This window comes from Toxorhynchites rutilus, unplaced genomic scaffold (genome assembly GCF_029784135.1).
Source record: "Toxorhynchites rutilus septentrionalis strain SRP unplaced genomic scaffold, ASM2978413v1 HiC_scaffold_44, whole genome shotgun sequence".
Lineage (NCBI taxonomy): Eukaryota > Metazoa > Arthropoda > Insecta > Diptera > Culicidae > Toxorhynchites > Toxorhynchites rutilus.
The window spans coordinates 47,336-64,500 of record NW_026600027.1 but is presented as its reverse complement, the minus strand read 5'-3'; the positions used below and the strand labels follow the sequence as shown (position 1 = coordinate 64,500).

The window sequence follows — 17,165 nt, the reverse complement described above, 5'->3', positions numbered from 1 at the left end:
GAATTACGCATGTGTGAGACTGCGACCAATGTTTCCCTCATTTTTTTCTTTTTCCTTTCCAATCGTGCTTCATTCTATTTCGCTGCTGCTCTGGTTGCCCGTTTTGGTCGGTACGATTTGAGGAGCACAAAATGGACCAATCAAAAATGGGCACATAGTGTATTTGGACAATGCTTGATATTTCACAATTATTCAATTATTTATCTCAAGAAAAATGAAATGTTATTCGTTATGATAGATGCGTAGATATATTTCCTATCAATTGATGCAAAAACCTTTGCGATCTATTGAGAAATGCTCGAGTTATAAGCGTTCCAAATCTTGCATTTTTTCCTACTTGTTCAGTGCCTAGATTTCCATTTCACCCCCTATATCTTCCGGTTAGACGTAGTCCTACGTCAAAAATATTGTTACTCTTAGTTAAGAATGTTTTGTCGTCCTGAAAAGGACGGTTGGGTTCTCGGTTTTCATGTAATTCGAATTCGTTGTTTATTTAAGCTTTCTTCTCGGTCTTTTTGGGCAGTAGAACAGCTTGGATGTTGGGCAAAACTCCGCCTTGAGCAATAGTTACACCCGACAGCAGCTTATTCAATTCTTCGTCATTACGGATAGCCAACTGCAGATGACGTGGGATAATTCTGGTCTTCTTGTTGTCACGAGCGGCATTTCCTGCCAATTCCAACACTTCAGCGGCCAAATATTCCATCACTGCGGCCAGGTAAACGGGTGCTCCAGCTCCAACACGTTCGGCATAGTTTCCCTTCCTGAGCAGACGATGAATACGACCCACTGGGAACTGCAATCCAGCACGATTTGAACGGGACTTTGCCTTCCCCTTTACTTTTCCTCCTTTACCACGTCCAGACATTTTTTGTTATATAATTATGAAATTATTCACGAGCAGAGCGAAACTGTACTGATGAAAATTTTCGGAAAGCGAACCCTCTTTTATACCTACTCTACCATTATTAGTCTTCCATTCAGCCGGTGCTACGAATATAATGAAATGACAACATAAACGAAAGGGGACGGTCATACATTCTACCCTGACTGAGCACAAAACGTGATGTTTCCTTTGCTTTCGACATTAGTTCCTCTCGAACAGTAAAAGCGGTACAACATAGCAATGGCTCCTAAAACCAGTGGAAAGGCAGCGAAGAAGTCCGGAAAGGCCCAGAAAAGTATTACCAAGACCGACAAGAAAAAGAAGAAGGTCCGCAGGAAGGAAAGCTACGCTATCTACATTTACAAAGTGTTGAAACAAGTCCATCCTGACACGGGTATTTCATCCAAAGCCATGAGTATCATGAACAGCTTTGTGAATGATATTTTCGAACGCATCGCCGCTGAATCATCTCGCTTGGCGCATTACAACAAACGTTCAACGATAACTTCTCGTGAAATTCAAACCGCAGTTCGTTTACTGCTGCCAGGAGAATTGGCCAAACACGCTGTCTCCGAAGGAACCAAGGCCGTCACGAAGTATACCAGCTCCAAGTAAATCCCGAGTGATGTAGCATAAAATCAACGGCCCTTTTCAGGGCCACAAATCTGTTTGACAAGAGTTTGGGAAAAAAGTTCTCTAGTAGTTTGATTCGATTGATAATGATTCCCCTCTCGTATGAGTTTCATCACAAAAAGTATCCGAAATGACTCGACGTCATGATTTAAATTAATACAACTTATTGAGAAGTTTGTAAAGCACATTTCGAGACTTACATGATGATTTTATACAGAATTCATAGTGCAATAAGTGAATTCAACAATTGAGCATCCAATATTCAATTGCCAACTCTTGTGTTTTGTAGATTCTAATTCAAGACCCAACATGATCTGTCCCAAATGAAATTGCAGTAAAATTAAAAGAGTTAACAACTATCTACACCAAGATAAACGAATCGATGAGAAGTTTGGCAGGATTTATCAAAACATCAGTCAAAATAATAAAAATAAATGAAAGACCCCTCGAAACAAAATTTGAACTTTGTACTCAGAAAACATTACTCAATAATCCTAACTGGTTATTCAGAGAACGTAGAGTACAAGCAAACATTGTGCACAACTAAAATTAGTTCGTTAGCTTTGAAATAGTTCAGATTTGATCATATGTATGGAAACATGTTTTTCATCAAAAGTTATCTTCTAGAATAACATTGACCGCTAGGCTCAGAGCGTCATTCATATTCGGGAATATTTGTCTACATCGTGTCACAACGTATGTAATACTAATGTTAGAAAACTCATTATTTACCTTAATGTTGGTTTGTCCGATTTTGGGTGTTTTCACGCAACTAGCAAATAATGCAAATCGATTTTTCTTTTTGAAAATCACACATGTAATCAAGACGAGTTTGGGTTCGTTGGAAAGCCCCCAGTCTCTAATTGCTAATAATACCATAAGGCGTTCCAATTGTTCATTTTTTTAAATGTTTTTTCAAAGATTGTCCGGTTTAATCGGTTTTAGAAATCACCATTTTTGAATGAAGAAATTCGAATTTCAGAGTAGATGTTGTATTTTTTATTGCCAACATCAGGGCATCGAACAAACCATGATCAAAATTGAGGTCATCGAGATGCATCAATTACATAATTTAGATATATAAATCTGATATAAATGGTGTTTACAATATTTGTATGTGTCATAATCCAGAAAAGGTCTGAATACGTACCAAACTATCATCTGGCGATTGATTAAAAGTTAGCTCAAATGAGGGCGCGTTGACACCATTAGAAGGTGGACTTTGTAAACCTTCAAAACATACGAATCCGTCAAAATATTCTATAAAACTACTGTAAATCATGAAAAAGACAATTTTATTTATATGTTTGGAAACATTTGAATACCTGATTTGACACAGGTGCGCTAACTAGAGCATTCAAAGAAGTGGACAAACCAAAATCATTCACCTTACTCAAACTCTTTTCGCATAAGTTAGTGGCCCTGAAAAGGGCCGTTTGGTTGAGAATGAAGGTCAAATTTAGGCGCGTTCTCCACGAATACGACGAGCCAATTGAATGTCTTTCGGCATAATGGTGACTCGTTTGGCATGGATGGCACACAGATTGGTATCTTCGAATAATCCGACCAGATAAGCTTCACTTGCTTCCTGCAGAGCCATAACAGCCGAGCTCTGGAAGCGAAGATCGGTCTTAAAATCCTGAGCGATCTCACGAACCAAACGTTGGAATGGAAGCTTACGAATCAGTAATTCAGTCGACTTTTGATAACGACGAATTTCACGCAAAGCGACGGTTCCTGGTCGATAACGATGTGGCTTCTTGACTCCTCCGGTAGCTGGAGCACTTTTACGAGCAGCTTTAGTGGCCAACTGTTTGCGAGGAGCCTTTCCTCCGGTGGATTTACGCGCGGTCTGCTTGGTACGAGCCATTGCTTACGATTTCAGTAGAGTTAACGGTTTCAAAGTTGATGAATGAATGGGAAAGTTCAACGCATTCCCTCGCTTTTATAGGAAACAAAGAGGAAAAAGCAAAAAAGAGAAGAATGACAACATGAAGAAGAAGGAAATATTTTCATTCATGTATAAAAGAGGGTACCGTTAGAGGCAAAGAGCATCAGTTTCATTCATCGTTTGAACTCGAAAACAATCTAAAATAGTCCAGAAAAATGACTGGCCGTGGTAAAGGAGGAAAGGGACTGGGCAAAGGAGGAGCCAAGCGTCATCGTAAGGTTCTGCGTGATAACATCCAGGGAATCACAAAGCCCGCTATCCGTCGTTTGGCTCGTCGTGGGGGAGTGAAGCGTATTTCCGGTCTCATCTACGAAGAAACTCGTGGTGTGCTGAAAGTATTTCTGGAAAACGTTATCCGAGATGCTGTTACCTATACCGAACACGCCAAACGGAAGACGGTTACCGCAATGGACGTTGTGTACGCTTTGAAACGCCAAGGTCGTACTCTCTATGGTTTCGGAGGTTAAATGATATAATTTGGTGTACGGTTCAACAAAACGGCTCTTTTCAGGGCCACAATATTTCTCATGTAAAGAGTTCTTTTAAATGTTTTCAAAGCAGTTATTGTTCATTAGCAAGATAATTTTATTTATGATGTTATAAGACATGTAATTTAATTTATGGATAATAATTTCTTTCTTTTTTTTCTTTTTTGAATGTCTGTGTCTGTGGATTATGCGTTGAATGATGAATCATCGCAAGCGAAGCTTATGTACTTGTAATCATTGAACGATTATGATAATTTCAATTGAATTTGGTCCAAACTTAACACATTTCAAGACAAATCGTCATTTGACAGAGACTTGGGCCAATGTATTCTAGTAAATCGTTTATCAAGAATTATACATTACGGTATCACTCTTTTCGTTGGAAAAAGTGGAAGACTTGTGGCCGAGACACGACCCTCATAGTTTACGTAGGATTACGTTATAATATATGTTGCACGTTCATTCTGAATATCTTTGAGAGTTTAAATTGCAAATTGTGCAAAAATCTCATTGTTCCGTTAAGAAATGACTAAACAATAAACGCTCAAAATTGGAAAATTTCCGTGACGTGACCGAAATTCATTTTTTTAATTGCACCCGTCAACATGAATGAAATAAAATAATAAATCTAATAAATGTTTATTGACTGTCATGAAGAAAATATATGAGTTATTAGAGGTGGAAAATTATTGTTACTCTTTCGATTCATTGTGTTTGGTAGTCCTGAGAAGGACTGTTTGTTTTTAAATGAATTTCCCGATGAGAAACTTTACTTCTTGGTAGCGGGTTTTTTCGGAGCGATTTTCTTAGCCGGAGTAGCTTTTTTCGGTTTGGGAGTTTTTGGTTTCTTCGTTGCTGTTTTCGATGGTCTGGTTGATTTCTGTTTGGGAGCGGCTGCTGTCTTCACTGTTCCAGCCTTTTTGGCATTCTTTGCGACGGCTGCTTTAGCCTTCTTCTCAACAGCTTTCTTTGATGGTGCTGCCTTTAGTTTTTTGTCAGCAGCAGTTTTGGAAGTAGCTGCCTTTTTGGCGACTTTCTTCTCTCCAGTAGGCTTTTTCGCAGCCGTTGTTTTCTTAGGTTTCTTTTCGCCCTCTGGTTTCTTGTCCTTTGATTTAATTTTAAAAGATCCTGATGCTCCACTTCCTTTGGTTTGCACAAGATTACCTTTCTCGACACCACTCTTCAAAGATTTTTTAATGAAAGTTGAGAGCTTAGCAACGTCACACTTGTAATTGGCACCGATATACTTCTTGATCGCCTGAAGAGATGATCCATTACGTTCCTTCAAAGTCTTGATGGCGGCTAAAACCATTTCATTCACTGGTGGATGGGTGGCTGACTTTTTCGGTTTCTTACCCTCTCCTTTAGGAGCACGAGCCTTTTTTGGTGTCTTGGCTGGAGATGCAGCAACTGATGCTGCGGGAACGACTTCAGTAGCTGTTTCGGCCATTTTATTCACTGTGTTTCACTGCTATAGTTCGACGGGATGCTGATTTTTTTTTGTTGACGACTAATGATTGAAATCGACATCTGTGTTAGGGAAACTCAATGTGTTCGTTTGAGTTTTATGTTGGAAAAACATTTTGCGTTTTTGTAATTCATACTTTAAGAAATGTCAATTTTCTCTGTTTTGTTTTCATATTTTTACCAGATGCACTACTTATTATTCACTATGATATTCAATATACCATTTAAAGTTGTTCTAAATTTGAATTCCCCAACCGATGCGCTAAAAATTCTCCATAAAAGCAGATGATATGTATCAGAAGTATCAACACTATGTCGAAAATGTTCAAATTTCTCACATTGCAAAAAATAGACAGTTATTAAACTGCATTTTTATAAAATGGGAACATTTTCCCGATCTATTGATACCAGAATCGAGTGCTCACTTAATAACACAGCGAAGCATTTTCATCTTTACTTTGGAGTAATCGGAGCAGCTGAAGCAATTTTTGATTTCCATTTGTTGTCATATGATACATCAGGCACAGCTCAGGCAAGAGTATCAATCTTCTATCAATTTATCCGTTTGTGAAAATAATATAGAACATACAACCCCGAGATAAAATACGCCATATTTTCTCTCAATTTTCCATGATTTTATATAAACGATTCACGACCCAAGACATGTTATACCATCGACAAACTGACCTTTTGGGTTATCGATTTTGAGTTACGAAATCCAACTGGTATATCAATTCAATATACGCATTCAAAAGATAATTATTATGATGTTTATAATATTTATGTCTGAACATTTACATGTACATGTAGTAATGGAGTGAATTTTATTATAATGTAGTGCGTTTGAATGTATGTTCTTAATTTCTTGAAATGACTGTTCAGTTAATTTTGTTTAAGTATTTCTTCTATTTTATTATTTTATCAATCACCAATAGTAATTCCTTTAACATGTACATTGATGGTGTAAATAATAAATACGCTGCTAGAGTGAGTCCTTTTTCCTTATTTGGGTGCTAGTTTTATATGCAAGATATTTTATTTTTAGGACATTGTTCCCTTTTTGTAATCTGTATTCTAATGTGTCACTGATTTCAAGGTATGTTTGCTTATTTTCCTTATTTTGTAACATGTTTACATGTAGAACAGTAAGAAATTTTCTCATAGCAATCTGTATCCATTATCTTCTCCTTCTTCTTCTTGAATTATAGAGACTTTAAAGTTCATTCGTCTCTAGTCTTGAGAAGATCCCACAGAAAACTCTATTTCCAACTCCTTCCTGACCTGTCTTGAGAAAGACACTTTATTCGCGTTCGGCGCCCGTCAGCAAACCGTGTATGCTTTCGAGATCACCCAACTAAACTCTGCTGTATCCATTACGTAATTTTCCAATAATTTATAGAGGAATTGGGTTTAGTTGATCATTCAAATGTTTTTTTTTATCGGTAGTGTATTTAATTCCATCACCATACTCAAAAAAAAAAGTCTACACAAAAATACCTTGTAGTCAGAGACAAAATGAAATCTCGATTTTGGCCGCAGATCACGAAAAGTAATATAAGATAGTCCGAAAAATAAAACCGATTCGTAAATGGAGAAAAATATTGAATTTATTATTTTATAAGAATTGATATTGATGATTATTAACTATGAAGAAGATAAATGATTTCAAAAAAAAAAAAAATTAACGAAAAAAATCGCATATCGAAAAAGGCAGATCTCGTTTATGGTAACAGTATTTTCTATTCTACCACTGTTTACACCAAACTGTGAAATAACTAAAAATTCCCTACATAATGGGTTATTTAGATATAATTTTTGTATTGTGTTCACGTTTATCTTTGAAATAACTATATTGAATAAAACTACCATTTGATTGTCGTAACATATCACCGATAACACAAGTGATGACAGACTGTTTGTCTAACGAATCAACCCTTGGGTCGAAACATGAAGTATTTCAGAAAATGAAATATTGAGTGTTTTGTCTCGGATCAGTAAATATATTATTCCAACAAATGAATAAATTGAAATAAGATTGATAATCTTGTAAAAGGATAATATTTCTTATGATAACGAACGGAAATCAAAAATTGCTTTAGCTACTCCGATTGCCCCAAGTTTTGATAAGAATGCTTCGTAATGTTGGGAAAAAACATTCAATTCTGGTATCCATATATCGAAAAATTGTCCCTATTTCATTAGAATTAGGTTTAATAACTGTTTATCTTTTGCAATGTAAGAAAATTGAACATTTTCGACAGAGTGTTGATACTTCTGATACATATCATTAGCATTTATCGTAAATTATTGAGTATCGGCTTGGACTTTTAAAAACAGAGCAACTTTAAATGGTAGCTCAAACATCATAGTAAATATTAAATAAGGTATCTGATAAACATGTGAGGACTGTAACAAAGAAAAGTAACATTTTTTAAAACATAAATTACAAATACGCGAAATGTTTTCTCAACAGCAAATTTAAACGAACGCTTTGAGTTTCCCTAACACAGTTTTCGATTCCGAGCACAAACGGCGGCACCGAGCGCATCAATGAATTCAGCATTTCGTTGAAACATAGCAGTGAAACACAGTGAATAAAATGGCCGAAACAGCTACTGAAGTCGTTCCCGCAGCATCAGTTGCTGCATCTCCAGCCAAGACACCGAAAAAGGCTCGTGCTCCTAAAGGAGAGGATAAGAAACCAAAAAAGCCAGCCACCCATCCACCAGTGAACGAAATGGTTCTGGCCGCCATCAAGACCTTAAAGGAACGTAATGGATCTTCTCTTCAGGCCATCAAGAAGTATATCGGTGCCAATTACAAGTGTGATGTTGCTAAGCTCTCAACTTTCATAAAAAAATCTTTGAAGAGTGGTGTCGAGAAAGGTAATCTTGTGCAAACCAAAGGAAGTGGAGCATCGGGATCCTTCAAAATCAAACCTAAGGATAAGACACCTGCGGGCGAGAAGAAACCAAAGAAAGCTGCGACTGGGAAGAAACCTGCAGGGGAAAAGAAAGTCGCCAAAAAGGCAGCCACTTCTAAAACTGCTGCTGCCAAAAAGCCGAAGGAAGCACCAGCAAAAAAAGCGGTTCAGAAGAAGGCTAAAGCTGTCGTCGCCAAAACCGCCAAAAAGGCTGGAACCGTAAAGAAAGCAGCCGCTTCCAAACAGAAACCAACCAAAGCATCGAAGACAGCAGCGAAGAAGCCTAAAACTCCAAAACCGAAAAAGGCAGCACCAGCAAAGAAAGCTGCTCCGAAGAAAGCTGCTGCCAAAAAGTAAAGTGCACTGGTGCTTTTCATTTGAAACTTATTTAAAAACAAACAGTCCTTCTCAGGACTACCAAAACCAATGGAACGAAAGAGTAACAATAGTTTTCCACCTCTAAGAATTCGAATGTTTTCTTCATGACAGTTAATATACATTTTCACACATCATCATCTTGTATCCAACATTAAACAATTCTGATAATGTTGGTATTTTAACGAAAAAGCTAATCGATGATACCGAATAGCATCATGAGAATTACGATTGTTTAAGGGAGGACCCCGGTCTAGAAAATCGAAAAAATCGAATTTTTGTTTCTTGCATTTTTGGGAAGTTTATGTCCTCAGAAATGTTGTCCTAAAAAAATTTATCGTATTTTATGGAAACGAAATATGGAAAGTTACAGCCACAAAAGTATGAAGTCACCTTAAGGTATGTACGAATTTTAAAGCGCGTTTTTCTCGAAACCATGTTATTTCAACTGGTGGTGTCGATATCTCAGGATCTACTCGACCGATCTGGCTGAAATTGTTTATCAGCATGTAAAAATGAATTATCGGCGTTACATAGCCGTTTTTCGATATATCATTTTTTCGATTTTTGAAAAATCGCTATTTAGAGATTTTTCATGAAAAATGTCTAATTTTTAACGAAAATGGCCGCCGTTTTGGCAATTTTTCGAATTTTCAAAAAACCCCTATGTAACGCTTTAAGTATTGTCTTAAAGTTTCAAAATATTCATTAAAATTTGTTCTACGACACCTCGTTGCTTCAGAACCGATACCACCAACAAGGTACCGATTTTCAGACAACATCTACGCATCCAGCCGTCAACAGCGTCATAATCAGTATTCGTGCACTCAAAGAATGGAAAATACATCTTCAAATATATCTTAAACAATCATCAAAATACCCGAACACTTTACTTTATTCGTAACATCCGAAAAAAAAATCACGAAAATCCATTATTTTCAGGGGTCCCCTCTTAACAATCATTGGACCAAGTCTGCGTCAAACTGCGACGTGCAATGTACCAGGTATTGGTCTAACTTTATTACTATTACGATCCTTCTAATATGACATGTTCCCAACACTGGCTTACAGTGTACTCATAATTCACAGACATTCATTCAAGAAATATTAAACTTCTATGGGTAAAGAACATCAATTTGAATTCAGTTAAACGTCTAATTACATCGTTATTTACAAATAATATAACCGAACAAGCAACGAATCCTTATTAAAAAATAATGGATGATTTGAAAACATTTAAAGGAACTCTTCACTGGAGAAATATTGTGGCCCTGAAAAGGGCCGTTTTGTTGAACCGTACACCAAATTATATCATTTAACCTCCGAAACCATAGAGAGTACGACCTTGGCGTTTCAAAGCGTACACAACGTCCATTGCGGTAACCGTCTTCCGTTTGGCGTGTTCGGTATAGGTAACAGCATCTCGGATAACGTTTTCCAGAAATACTTTCAGCACACCACGAGTTTCTTCGTAGATGAGACCGGAAATACGCTTCACTCCCCCACGACGAGCCAAACGACGGATAGCGGGCTTTGTGATTCCCTGGATGTTATCACGCAGAACCTTACGATGACGCTTGGCTCCTCCTTTGCCCAGTCCCTTTCCTCCTTTACCACGGCCAGTCATTTTTCTGGACTATTTTATGTTGTTTCCGAGTTCAAACGATGACTGAAACTGATGCTGTTTCCCCTAAGGGTACCCACTTTTATACCCGAATGGAAATTATTTTTCCTCCTTTTCCTTCATTTTGTTATTCTTCCCCTTCTTTTGTCCTTTCCTTTTTGTGCATGCGTATGGTAGAATGACGACATACGTGAGGTATTAAAGCGAAGAAAAGCGTTGAATTATCCCATTCATTCAGCAACTTTGAAACCGTTAACTCTACTGAAATCGTAAGCAATGGCTCGTACCAAGCAGACCGCTCGTAAATCCACCGGAGGAAAGGCTCCTCGCAAACAGTTGGCCACTAAAGCTGCTCGTAAAAGTGCTCCAGCTACCGGAGGAGTCAAGAAGCCACATCGTTATCGACCAGGAACCGTCGCTTTGCGTGAGATTCGTCGTTATCAAAAGTCGACTGAATTACTGATCCGTAAGCTTCCATTCCAACGTTTGGTTCGTGAGATCGCTCAAGATTTTAAGACCGATCTTCGCTTCCAGAGCTCGGCTGTTATGGCTCTGCAGGAAGCAAGTGAAGCTTATCTGGTTGGATTATTCGAAGATACCAATCTGTGTGCCATCCATGCCAAACGAGTCACCATTATGCCGAAAGATATCCAATTAGCTCGTCGTATCCGTGGAGAACGCGCTTAAATCTGACTGATCTAATCTCATTCTCAAACAAACGGCCCTTTTCAGGGCCACCAATTTATTTGAAAAGAGTTTGAAAAACTGTTTTCTATCTTCAACATTACATACGGCGGAGCCGCACGATATATTGAAACATGAATCTTATCAAATATAAATGAACTTCTGATCTTCTTTTATTGACGCTAAAAATTATAGCGAATCATATTTTACGACACCTTTTTTTACGGTGTTCCTCACTTAGTTCTAAGTACCCTCAGATTATCCATATATAAAAATTGAATAACATTTTAAAAGTACAAAGCTCGAGGTTTCCCAGTTTCATGATTTTTTTTATGTATATAGCTTTATTGTATAAACACCAAAATCAATCCTGTTAAACCTCTCTACGATTAGTTTCTCGACACTAAACTGCTAACTCTTTTGGTGCAATTGCATTGAGAACAGATAATGATGCCGAGTCTTCAATTAGCATCTGCAACTGAATATGAGGATGTCAATCATTGAATTCACTATATGCATCATCATACATTCTGCACAATATCATCACTTCATTCCCAAACGTAACGTCAAACGAACTACATGAAATTGTTGTATCTACTCATTTCGGATACCTTTTGTGATATGACTTTTCTGAATCCCTCGAATTAATCACACGAGAGGCGACTCATTATGACAACGAAAATCTACAAATCAACAATTAGAAAACCTTTTCCTACACACTTATCAAACAAATTTGTGGCCCTGAAAAGGGCCGTTGTTTTTTTTTGCTACATGACTCGGGAGTTACTTGGAGCTGGTATACTTCGTGACGGCTTTGGTTCCTTCGGAGACAGCGTGTTTGGCCAATTCTCCTGGCAGCAGTAAACGAACTGCGGTTTGAATTTCACGAGAAGTTATCGTTGAACGTTTGTTGTAATGCGCCAAGCGAGATGATTCAGCGGCGATGCGTTCGAAAATATCATTCACGAAGCTGTTCATGATACTCATGGCTTTGGATGAAATACCCGTGTCAGGATGGACTTGTTTCAACACTTTGTAAATGTAGATAGCGTAGCTTTCCTTCCTGCGGACCTTCTTCTTTTTCTTGTCGGTCTTGGTAATACTTTTCTGGGCCTTTCCAGACTTCTTCGCTGCCTTTCCACTGGTTTTAGGAGCCATTGCTATGTTGTATCGCTTTTACTGTTCGAGAGGAACTAATGTCGAAAGCAAAGGAAACATCATGTTTTATGCTCGGTCAGGGTGGAATGTATGACCGTCCCCTTTCGTTTATGTTGTCATTTCATTATATTCGTAGCTCTGTCTGAGAGTGAAACAAACATTGTTTCAGCAGGTATAAAAGAGGGTTCGTTATCCGGAAACTTTGATCAGTACAGTTTCGCTTCGCACGTGAATAATTTCATAATTATATAACAAAAAATGTCTGGACGTGGTAAAGGAGGAAAAGTTAAGGGAAAGGCGAAGTCCCGTTCAAATCGTGCTGGCTTACAGTTCCCAGTGGGTCGTATTCATCGTCTGCTCAGGAAGGGAAACTATGCCGAACGTGTTGGAGCTGGAGCACCCGTTTATCTGGCCGCAGTGATGGAATATTTGGCCGCTGAAGTATTGGAATTGGCAGGAAATGCCGCTCGTGACAACAAGAAGACCAGGATTATCCCACGTCATCTGCAGTTGGCTATCCGTAATGACGAAGAATTGAACAAACTACTGTCGGGTGTAACTATTGCTCAAGGCGGAGTCTTGCCCAATATCCAAGCTGTTCTGCTACCCAAGAAAACCGAGAAGAAGGCTTAAATCAACAACGACATGAAAGTGCACTAGAATCGAGAACCCAACCGTCCTTTTCAGGACGACAACAAATTTTTAATAAAGAGTTACAATGATTGATTTTCCACCCTCCACTAATCTAAAAATCAATCCACAGCAATCATTGAAGGAGAGCGTCTGTTTCCAAACAGATATAAGTTAATCGTTATACCGAATAGGAAATATTAAAGCAAACCTAAAAGTATGCTGTTTTTTACCGCCCATACAGTGTTCAACATAGAAACGAAAATAGGAAGATTTGCCAATGGAGATGAGTTATAAACCGACACGCATATCGAAAATCCAACATATTTTCTTACAATGGAAATATGCTTCGATGTCTTGAATTATAACAAAGTATCAACTCACAACAACTAATGCTTCAAACATTGCTTCGAAACAAAATCGAATTTCGACCTGAAAATCAACAAAGGCAAGCAATATCAATATACGGGAGAAAATTGCAAAGTTGAGCAAAACATAATTATCCCAGGTAGCAGTGGAGATTGGCTGAAAGAACCGCCACCGTAAAGTATACCAGCTGCCAGTGAATAACATTTCCAGTAGGGCCATTCCATTCTCATTCAACGAAACATCATCACTGTTAGAAATCCACACTAAAAACGGTAAATTCCGATCCTAAAACCGAACCTAAAACAAGACTCGATAATTATCTTTCCTTTATTCCACATTCATATAAGCAGCATATTGACGGATTGCAGCGATGAATTGTTAGGCTGTTATGTACTTGAACTCATCTATGAAATTTTATTATTTAGGCAACCTGAATACCAAAGTTGAAATTTAGTACTTCTGTTTGAAATGCTCAATATAAATTAAAAGAGGCAGTGTAGCTAAAGAAAAAACACTCGACAAATATTAATACATGTTATATTTTTTACATTTTTCCGTGCTGGAACGAAAAATCGTTCCGCATGTATTGTAACTGAGCTACGATTGGACAATCTTTAGAAAAAGATCGATTTTCTAAACAGCGTAGGGATCAATTAACTGATTGAATCGGTATCAAAGAATCGATCTTAAATCGAAAAATCGAATGACTTTTTTCCAATTTATGTAGTTATTCTATAAGTGTCGTCTTTTCTTAAAATGCAAAAAATGTAGAGACGACGAGTGGGTAGGAATTAAAATTCATCTGTTATATTTTTCATATTTTTTATTCTAGGCATAAAGCATGCTTAAATTTTCTTTTACAGTTTCACAGAATGTTCTTCTTCCGAGAACGAGAATCGTTTTACGATAGTATAGTTTTCATTTTTCGGTCTAAAACTATGATATAACTGAGTTTTACGGAAAATTGCTTCAAATGATTATAACGGGTTTTAAGTTTTCTTTCTATTGCTTTATAACTTGTCGTCTCTACATTTTTTGCATTTACCTGAGATACCTTTACCTGATACATGTTTTTCATTGTCCTTAATATCTACCGATTACTATACTTATTCCTATTTTCTACTCATTAAGCTACCTGCCCAAAAACATGTTAACTTTCAAAAATCATAACTCAAAAACTAAAAAAACTCCTCTCTGAATTTTGGATATGTTATGTAAAAAAAAACTCAGCTTTCAAGAGAAAATATAAAAAAATATAGCGCCATTGGTACCGAAACCATGTAAGCTATAAAAAATGAATACAATGAATAATAACGGTTAGCTTTGAAAAATCATAGCTTAAAAACAAAAAAAACTCCTCTCTGGTTTCGAGATATGTTCTGTAAAAAATTCTTAGCTTTCACGAAAAAAAAATATATATAAATATAGCGCCATTGGTCCCGAGACCATGAAAACTATAAAACACAAATACAATTAATAATAACGAAGCCAAAAGTCAAATTTTATGCAACTCTGGTATTTTTTCAAAAAAGATCAGCTATAAGTAGATATCTCGATCATCTAAATCGGCTCAGTAGTTATGAATTTTTCAAGAAGTAAGTCTTTGAAATAAGTGGAAAAATTTGAATTTTCGGACCACCCTACAAATGGAAATAGTCACCCTTACAAAAAAAAAAAAAAAAAAAAATACGGGTCTAATGGTTTGCGACAAAAAACAAAATTTCCACTTTCCACGAAAATCTGAGAACCACTATATCGGTTTGGCATGAAATGGCTGTAAGGGAAGTGGGGGCATAGTGGTCACCCTAAGGAATATGTCCATTCCCAGCGTCCACATATCGATTCAATTCCCGTTTCTCGAAGAATATTATAGTTCAACTCATTGTTGTTCAAGATAGCAAACGGCTTTTACTATTAAAATTCAAAATAGTACACTTTTCATCAATAGAAAAAAGGTGAAAAATCGAACTTTTTTTTTGCTTGGAGGTAAAGTGGTTACCTGGTGGGGACAAAGTGGGCGCTCGCACATATCTAAATAAATGGGATAGATTTATGCGATTTTTTCGTTCAAATTTCACATTGAAATCAATCAAATCACAATTGAAATCACATTTGATATAGTAGGTACTTGTTTGAAATAAGCTTGGCCTATTCACCTAGAGTCTCAATTTAAATTTTCTCATGCATACAAAAACATAGTAAGAAACACATAACGTTCCGCATAACTAGGCTTGGTTTAGTTGGAGTGGCATATTTATCCAGGGTCAAACCCACAAAAGGATCCTTTATAAGAGCAGAATGTGGTGTGGTATATCAGCTTTAGTAAACAAAACATTGTATTGTACTTTGCCCCAAACATCAAAGTAAATTCTAATGCTAATTAATCGCAGAGATTAAACAAAATATGTGTTCACCTCTCCTAGAATATGTGAACAGGCGTCCAAACTGATGATTTGTCCAATATATCAGATTGAATAAACTAAATTTCACGAGAAATTCCTTAGATACCATGCGCACAAAACTACGGCCTAATGGCTATCGAGAGAGCAATTTCTGTTTTTATTTATATTGTAACATGCGACAGCTCTACTGAAGTACAGGGTGGCTCAAAAGTAATTAATTTCTCCAAACTTAAGGTGACTATCAATACGGCATCTATAGTCAATAGTTATACTACCAAACAAGCAGGTGACCACTTTGCCCCCTATGACCAATTTGCACCCACTACCACTATATGTATAGAATATGCTCACTTACCTTTAAACATGGTGCTGGAGCTCTTTGATTAGCTTCAAAACCACCCTCCGTTCTTCGCGCTGCTTCCTTCACTGACAAAATGGAAGCCTTTTCCTTTCATGCTCTGTGTTGTCATAGCACTCTTATTTCATCAAACACGGGAAAATTACATGGATTTTATTATATTACGTAATATTATCACTGCGATATATACGACTTGGCAGTATATTTCTGTTACTAACTGTCAGTAGCCTTTTTAAGCGCTTGTGTTTGCTGAGACTGAGACTGACCGGAAAACTGAACTGGATGACGCGGGAAATAACCACGTTATCAAAAATCCGCGACACTACCGGCAACTTCAGAAATGCACTTGTGCAATTACACAATATTTTTCATAATTTTGTTCCCAGGCCATCGAACTCGCACAACACTAACACAGCAGCATGTAATCAACTTTTTATTCAACTTGACAGCAACCCCAGTTATCCGGAATTGACCAAACTAGACGGTGGCCTCCTACACCGTACAACACTACCATTTAAACTATATCAGCCGCATCCACGAGAAACGCTATCCAAATTATTACAAATTGGTTGGTTCTTAGTTAAATTCAGCCAGCGCAAAATAATGCTCTTATTGCGAGCGGGACGGTATAAGCGACCGTTCTTGGTGGTGGTGTAACAACTTCTCTTCATCTGAAGTATTCGTGGATCTCTCTCGATTGATTTTGTGTTGGTGATCTCCGCGTTTGCTACTAATACTCTATAGCAAAAAACTTCGGTTTTGTTTTCTTTAGCTAGCCTCTCTCGCAATCTGGTTCGGATGTTGCGTGAGAGAGCGTAATTGGATCAATGGACACGAAGAGCAATCGAGGAGGAACCCTTCTGTCGAAATTATAGTAGAAGTCATTGACCAGACACCGACGATGCGTAATTCGCAGAAAAGAAAATCACAGCGCGCCGTATCAATTCAATGTATCGTGCGTAAAATGCTTCTCACTATTGCTGAACGGATGGAAAGGGCCGGAATGCTTCTGGTTATACCTTAGAATGTGTTCGAAACGCCTTTAAATTAAATGAAGGTCTTCACATCTGGCATCTCTGATACAGAGCTTTACCCGAACGGGTGAGTTATAAGTAGCCGGATAAAATGAAAACATGTTTGGTAATAGTTTTTTTTGAAACTTTTTGCGTATTTTGGAATCGTCATGGCGTGATCCACTGGGAGTAGTTGCGTACACG

The 17,165-nt window shown here is 37.5% G+C and overlaps 9 protein-coding genes across 9 annotated transcripts; 4 read left to right on the top strand and 5 right to left on the bottom strand.

The window, feature by feature from the left end:
* Positions 1–345: 345 nt before the first annotated feature.
* LOC129782168 (histone H2A) lies at positions 346–931 on the bottom strand. Its single transcript, XM_055789537.1, has one exon. It carries the CDS (start codon positions 866–868, stop codon positions 494–496), a length of 375 nt encoding a protein of 124 aa, XP_055645512.1. The 5' UTR covers positions 869–931; the 3' UTR covers positions 346–493.
* Positions 932–1,110: 179 nt separating this feature from the next.
* LOC129782197 (histone H2B-like) lies at positions 1,111–1,512 on the top strand. Its single transcript, XM_055789566.1, has one exon. It carries the CDS (start codon positions 1,127–1,129, stop codon positions 1,499–1,501), a length of 375 nt encoding a protein of 124 aa, XP_055645541.1. The 5' UTR covers positions 1,111–1,126; the 3' UTR covers positions 1,502–1,512.
* Positions 1,513–2,891: 1,379 nt separating this feature from the next.
* On the bottom strand, positions 2,892–3,403 carry LOC129782180 (histone H3). The gene has a single exon (XM_055789549.1). The coding sequence runs from the start codon at positions 3,387–3,389 to the stop codon at positions 2,979–2,981; it is 411 nt and encodes a 136-aa protein (XP_055645524.1). The 5' UTR covers positions 3,390–3,403; the 3' UTR covers positions 2,892–2,978.
* Positions 3,404–4,064: 661 nt separating this feature from the next.
* Positions 4,065–5,430, bottom strand: LOC129782173 (histone H1-like). Its single transcript, XM_055789542.1, has one exon. It carries the CDS (start codon positions 5,406–5,408, stop codon positions 4,728–4,730), a length of 681 nt encoding a protein of 226 aa, XP_055645517.1. The 5' UTR covers positions 5,409–5,430; the 3' UTR covers positions 4,065–4,727.
* Positions 5,431–7,992: 2,562 nt separating this feature from the next.
* On the top strand, positions 7,993–9,556 carry LOC129782170 (histone H1B-like). The gene has a single exon (XM_055789539.1). It carries the CDS (start codon positions 8,025–8,027, stop codon positions 8,703–8,705), a length of 681 nt encoding a protein of 226 aa, XP_055645514.1. The 5' UTR covers positions 7,993–8,024; the 3' UTR covers positions 8,706–9,556.
* A 471-nt stretch (positions 9,557–10,027) lies between these two features.
* Positions 10,028–10,378, bottom strand: LOC129782195 (histone H4). Its single transcript, XM_055789564.1, has one exon. The coding sequence runs from the start codon at positions 10,348–10,350 to the stop codon at positions 10,039–10,041; it is 312 nt and encodes a 103-aa protein (XP_055645539.1). The 5' UTR covers positions 10,351–10,378; the 3' UTR covers positions 10,028–10,038.
* A 213-nt stretch (positions 10,379–10,591) lies between these two features.
* LOC129782179 (histone H3) lies at positions 10,592–11,034 on the top strand. Its single transcript, XM_055789548.1, has one exon. It carries the CDS (start codon positions 10,624–10,626, stop codon positions 11,032–11,034), a length of 411 nt encoding a protein of 136 aa, XP_055645523.1. The 5' UTR covers positions 10,592–10,623.
* A 233-nt stretch (positions 11,035–11,267) lies between these two features.
* On the bottom strand, positions 11,268–12,211 carry LOC129782189 (histone H2B-like). Its single transcript, XM_055789557.1, has one exon. It carries the CDS (start codon positions 12,187–12,189, stop codon positions 11,815–11,817), a length of 375 nt encoding a protein of 124 aa, XP_055645532.1. The 5' UTR covers positions 12,190–12,211; the 3' UTR covers positions 11,268–11,814.
* Positions 12,212–12,408: 197 nt separating this feature from the next.
* On the top strand, positions 12,409–14,687 carry LOC129782183 (histone H2A). The gene is made up of 2 exons (XM_055789552.1): positions 12,409–13,460; positions 13,539–14,687. The coding sequence occupies exon 1, from the start codon at positions 12,448–12,450 to the stop codon at positions 12,820–12,822; it is 375 nt and encodes a 124-aa protein (XP_055645527.1). The 5' UTR covers positions 12,409–12,447; the 3' UTR covers positions 12,823–13,460; positions 13,539–14,687.
* Positions 14,688–17,165: the final 2,478 nt, after the last annotated feature.

Excerpts from the sequence above, each read along its gene's own strand:
- LOC129782197 (XM_055789566.1), top strand. The coding sequence starts at position 1,127 with ATGGCTCCTAAAACCAGTGGAAAGGCAGCGAAGAAGTCCGGAAAGGCC.
- LOC129782183 (XM_055789552.1), top strand. The coding sequence starts at position 12,448 with ATGTCTGGACGTGGTAAAGGAGGAAAAGTTAAGGGAAAGGCGAAGTCC.
- LOC129782168 (XM_055789537.1), bottom strand. The coding sequence starts at position 868 with ATGTCTGGACGTGGTAAAGGAGGAAAAGTAAAGGGGAAGGCAAAGTCC.
- LOC129782180 (XM_055789549.1), bottom strand. The coding sequence starts at position 3,389 with ATGGCTCGTACCAAGCAGACCGCGCGTAAATCCACCGGAGGAAAGGCT.
- LOC129782189 (XM_055789557.1), bottom strand. The coding sequence starts at position 12,189 with ATGGCTCCTAAAACCAGTGGAAAGGCAGCGAAGAAGTCTGGAAAGGCC.
- LOC129782179 (XM_055789548.1), top strand. The coding sequence starts at position 10,624 with ATGGCTCGTACCAAGCAGACCGCTCGTAAATCCACCGGAGGAAAGGCT.
- LOC129782173 (XM_055789542.1), bottom strand. The coding sequence starts at position 5,408 with ATGGCCGAAACAGCTACTGAAGTCGTTCCCGCAGCATCAGTTGCTGCA.
- LOC129782195 (XM_055789564.1), bottom strand. The coding sequence starts at position 10,350 with ATGACTGGCCGTGGTAAAGGAGGAAAGGGACTGGGCAAAGGAGGAGCC.
- LOC129782170 (XM_055789539.1), top strand. The coding sequence starts at position 8,025 with ATGGCCGAAACAGCTACTGAAGTCGTTCCCGCAGCATCAGTTGCTGCA.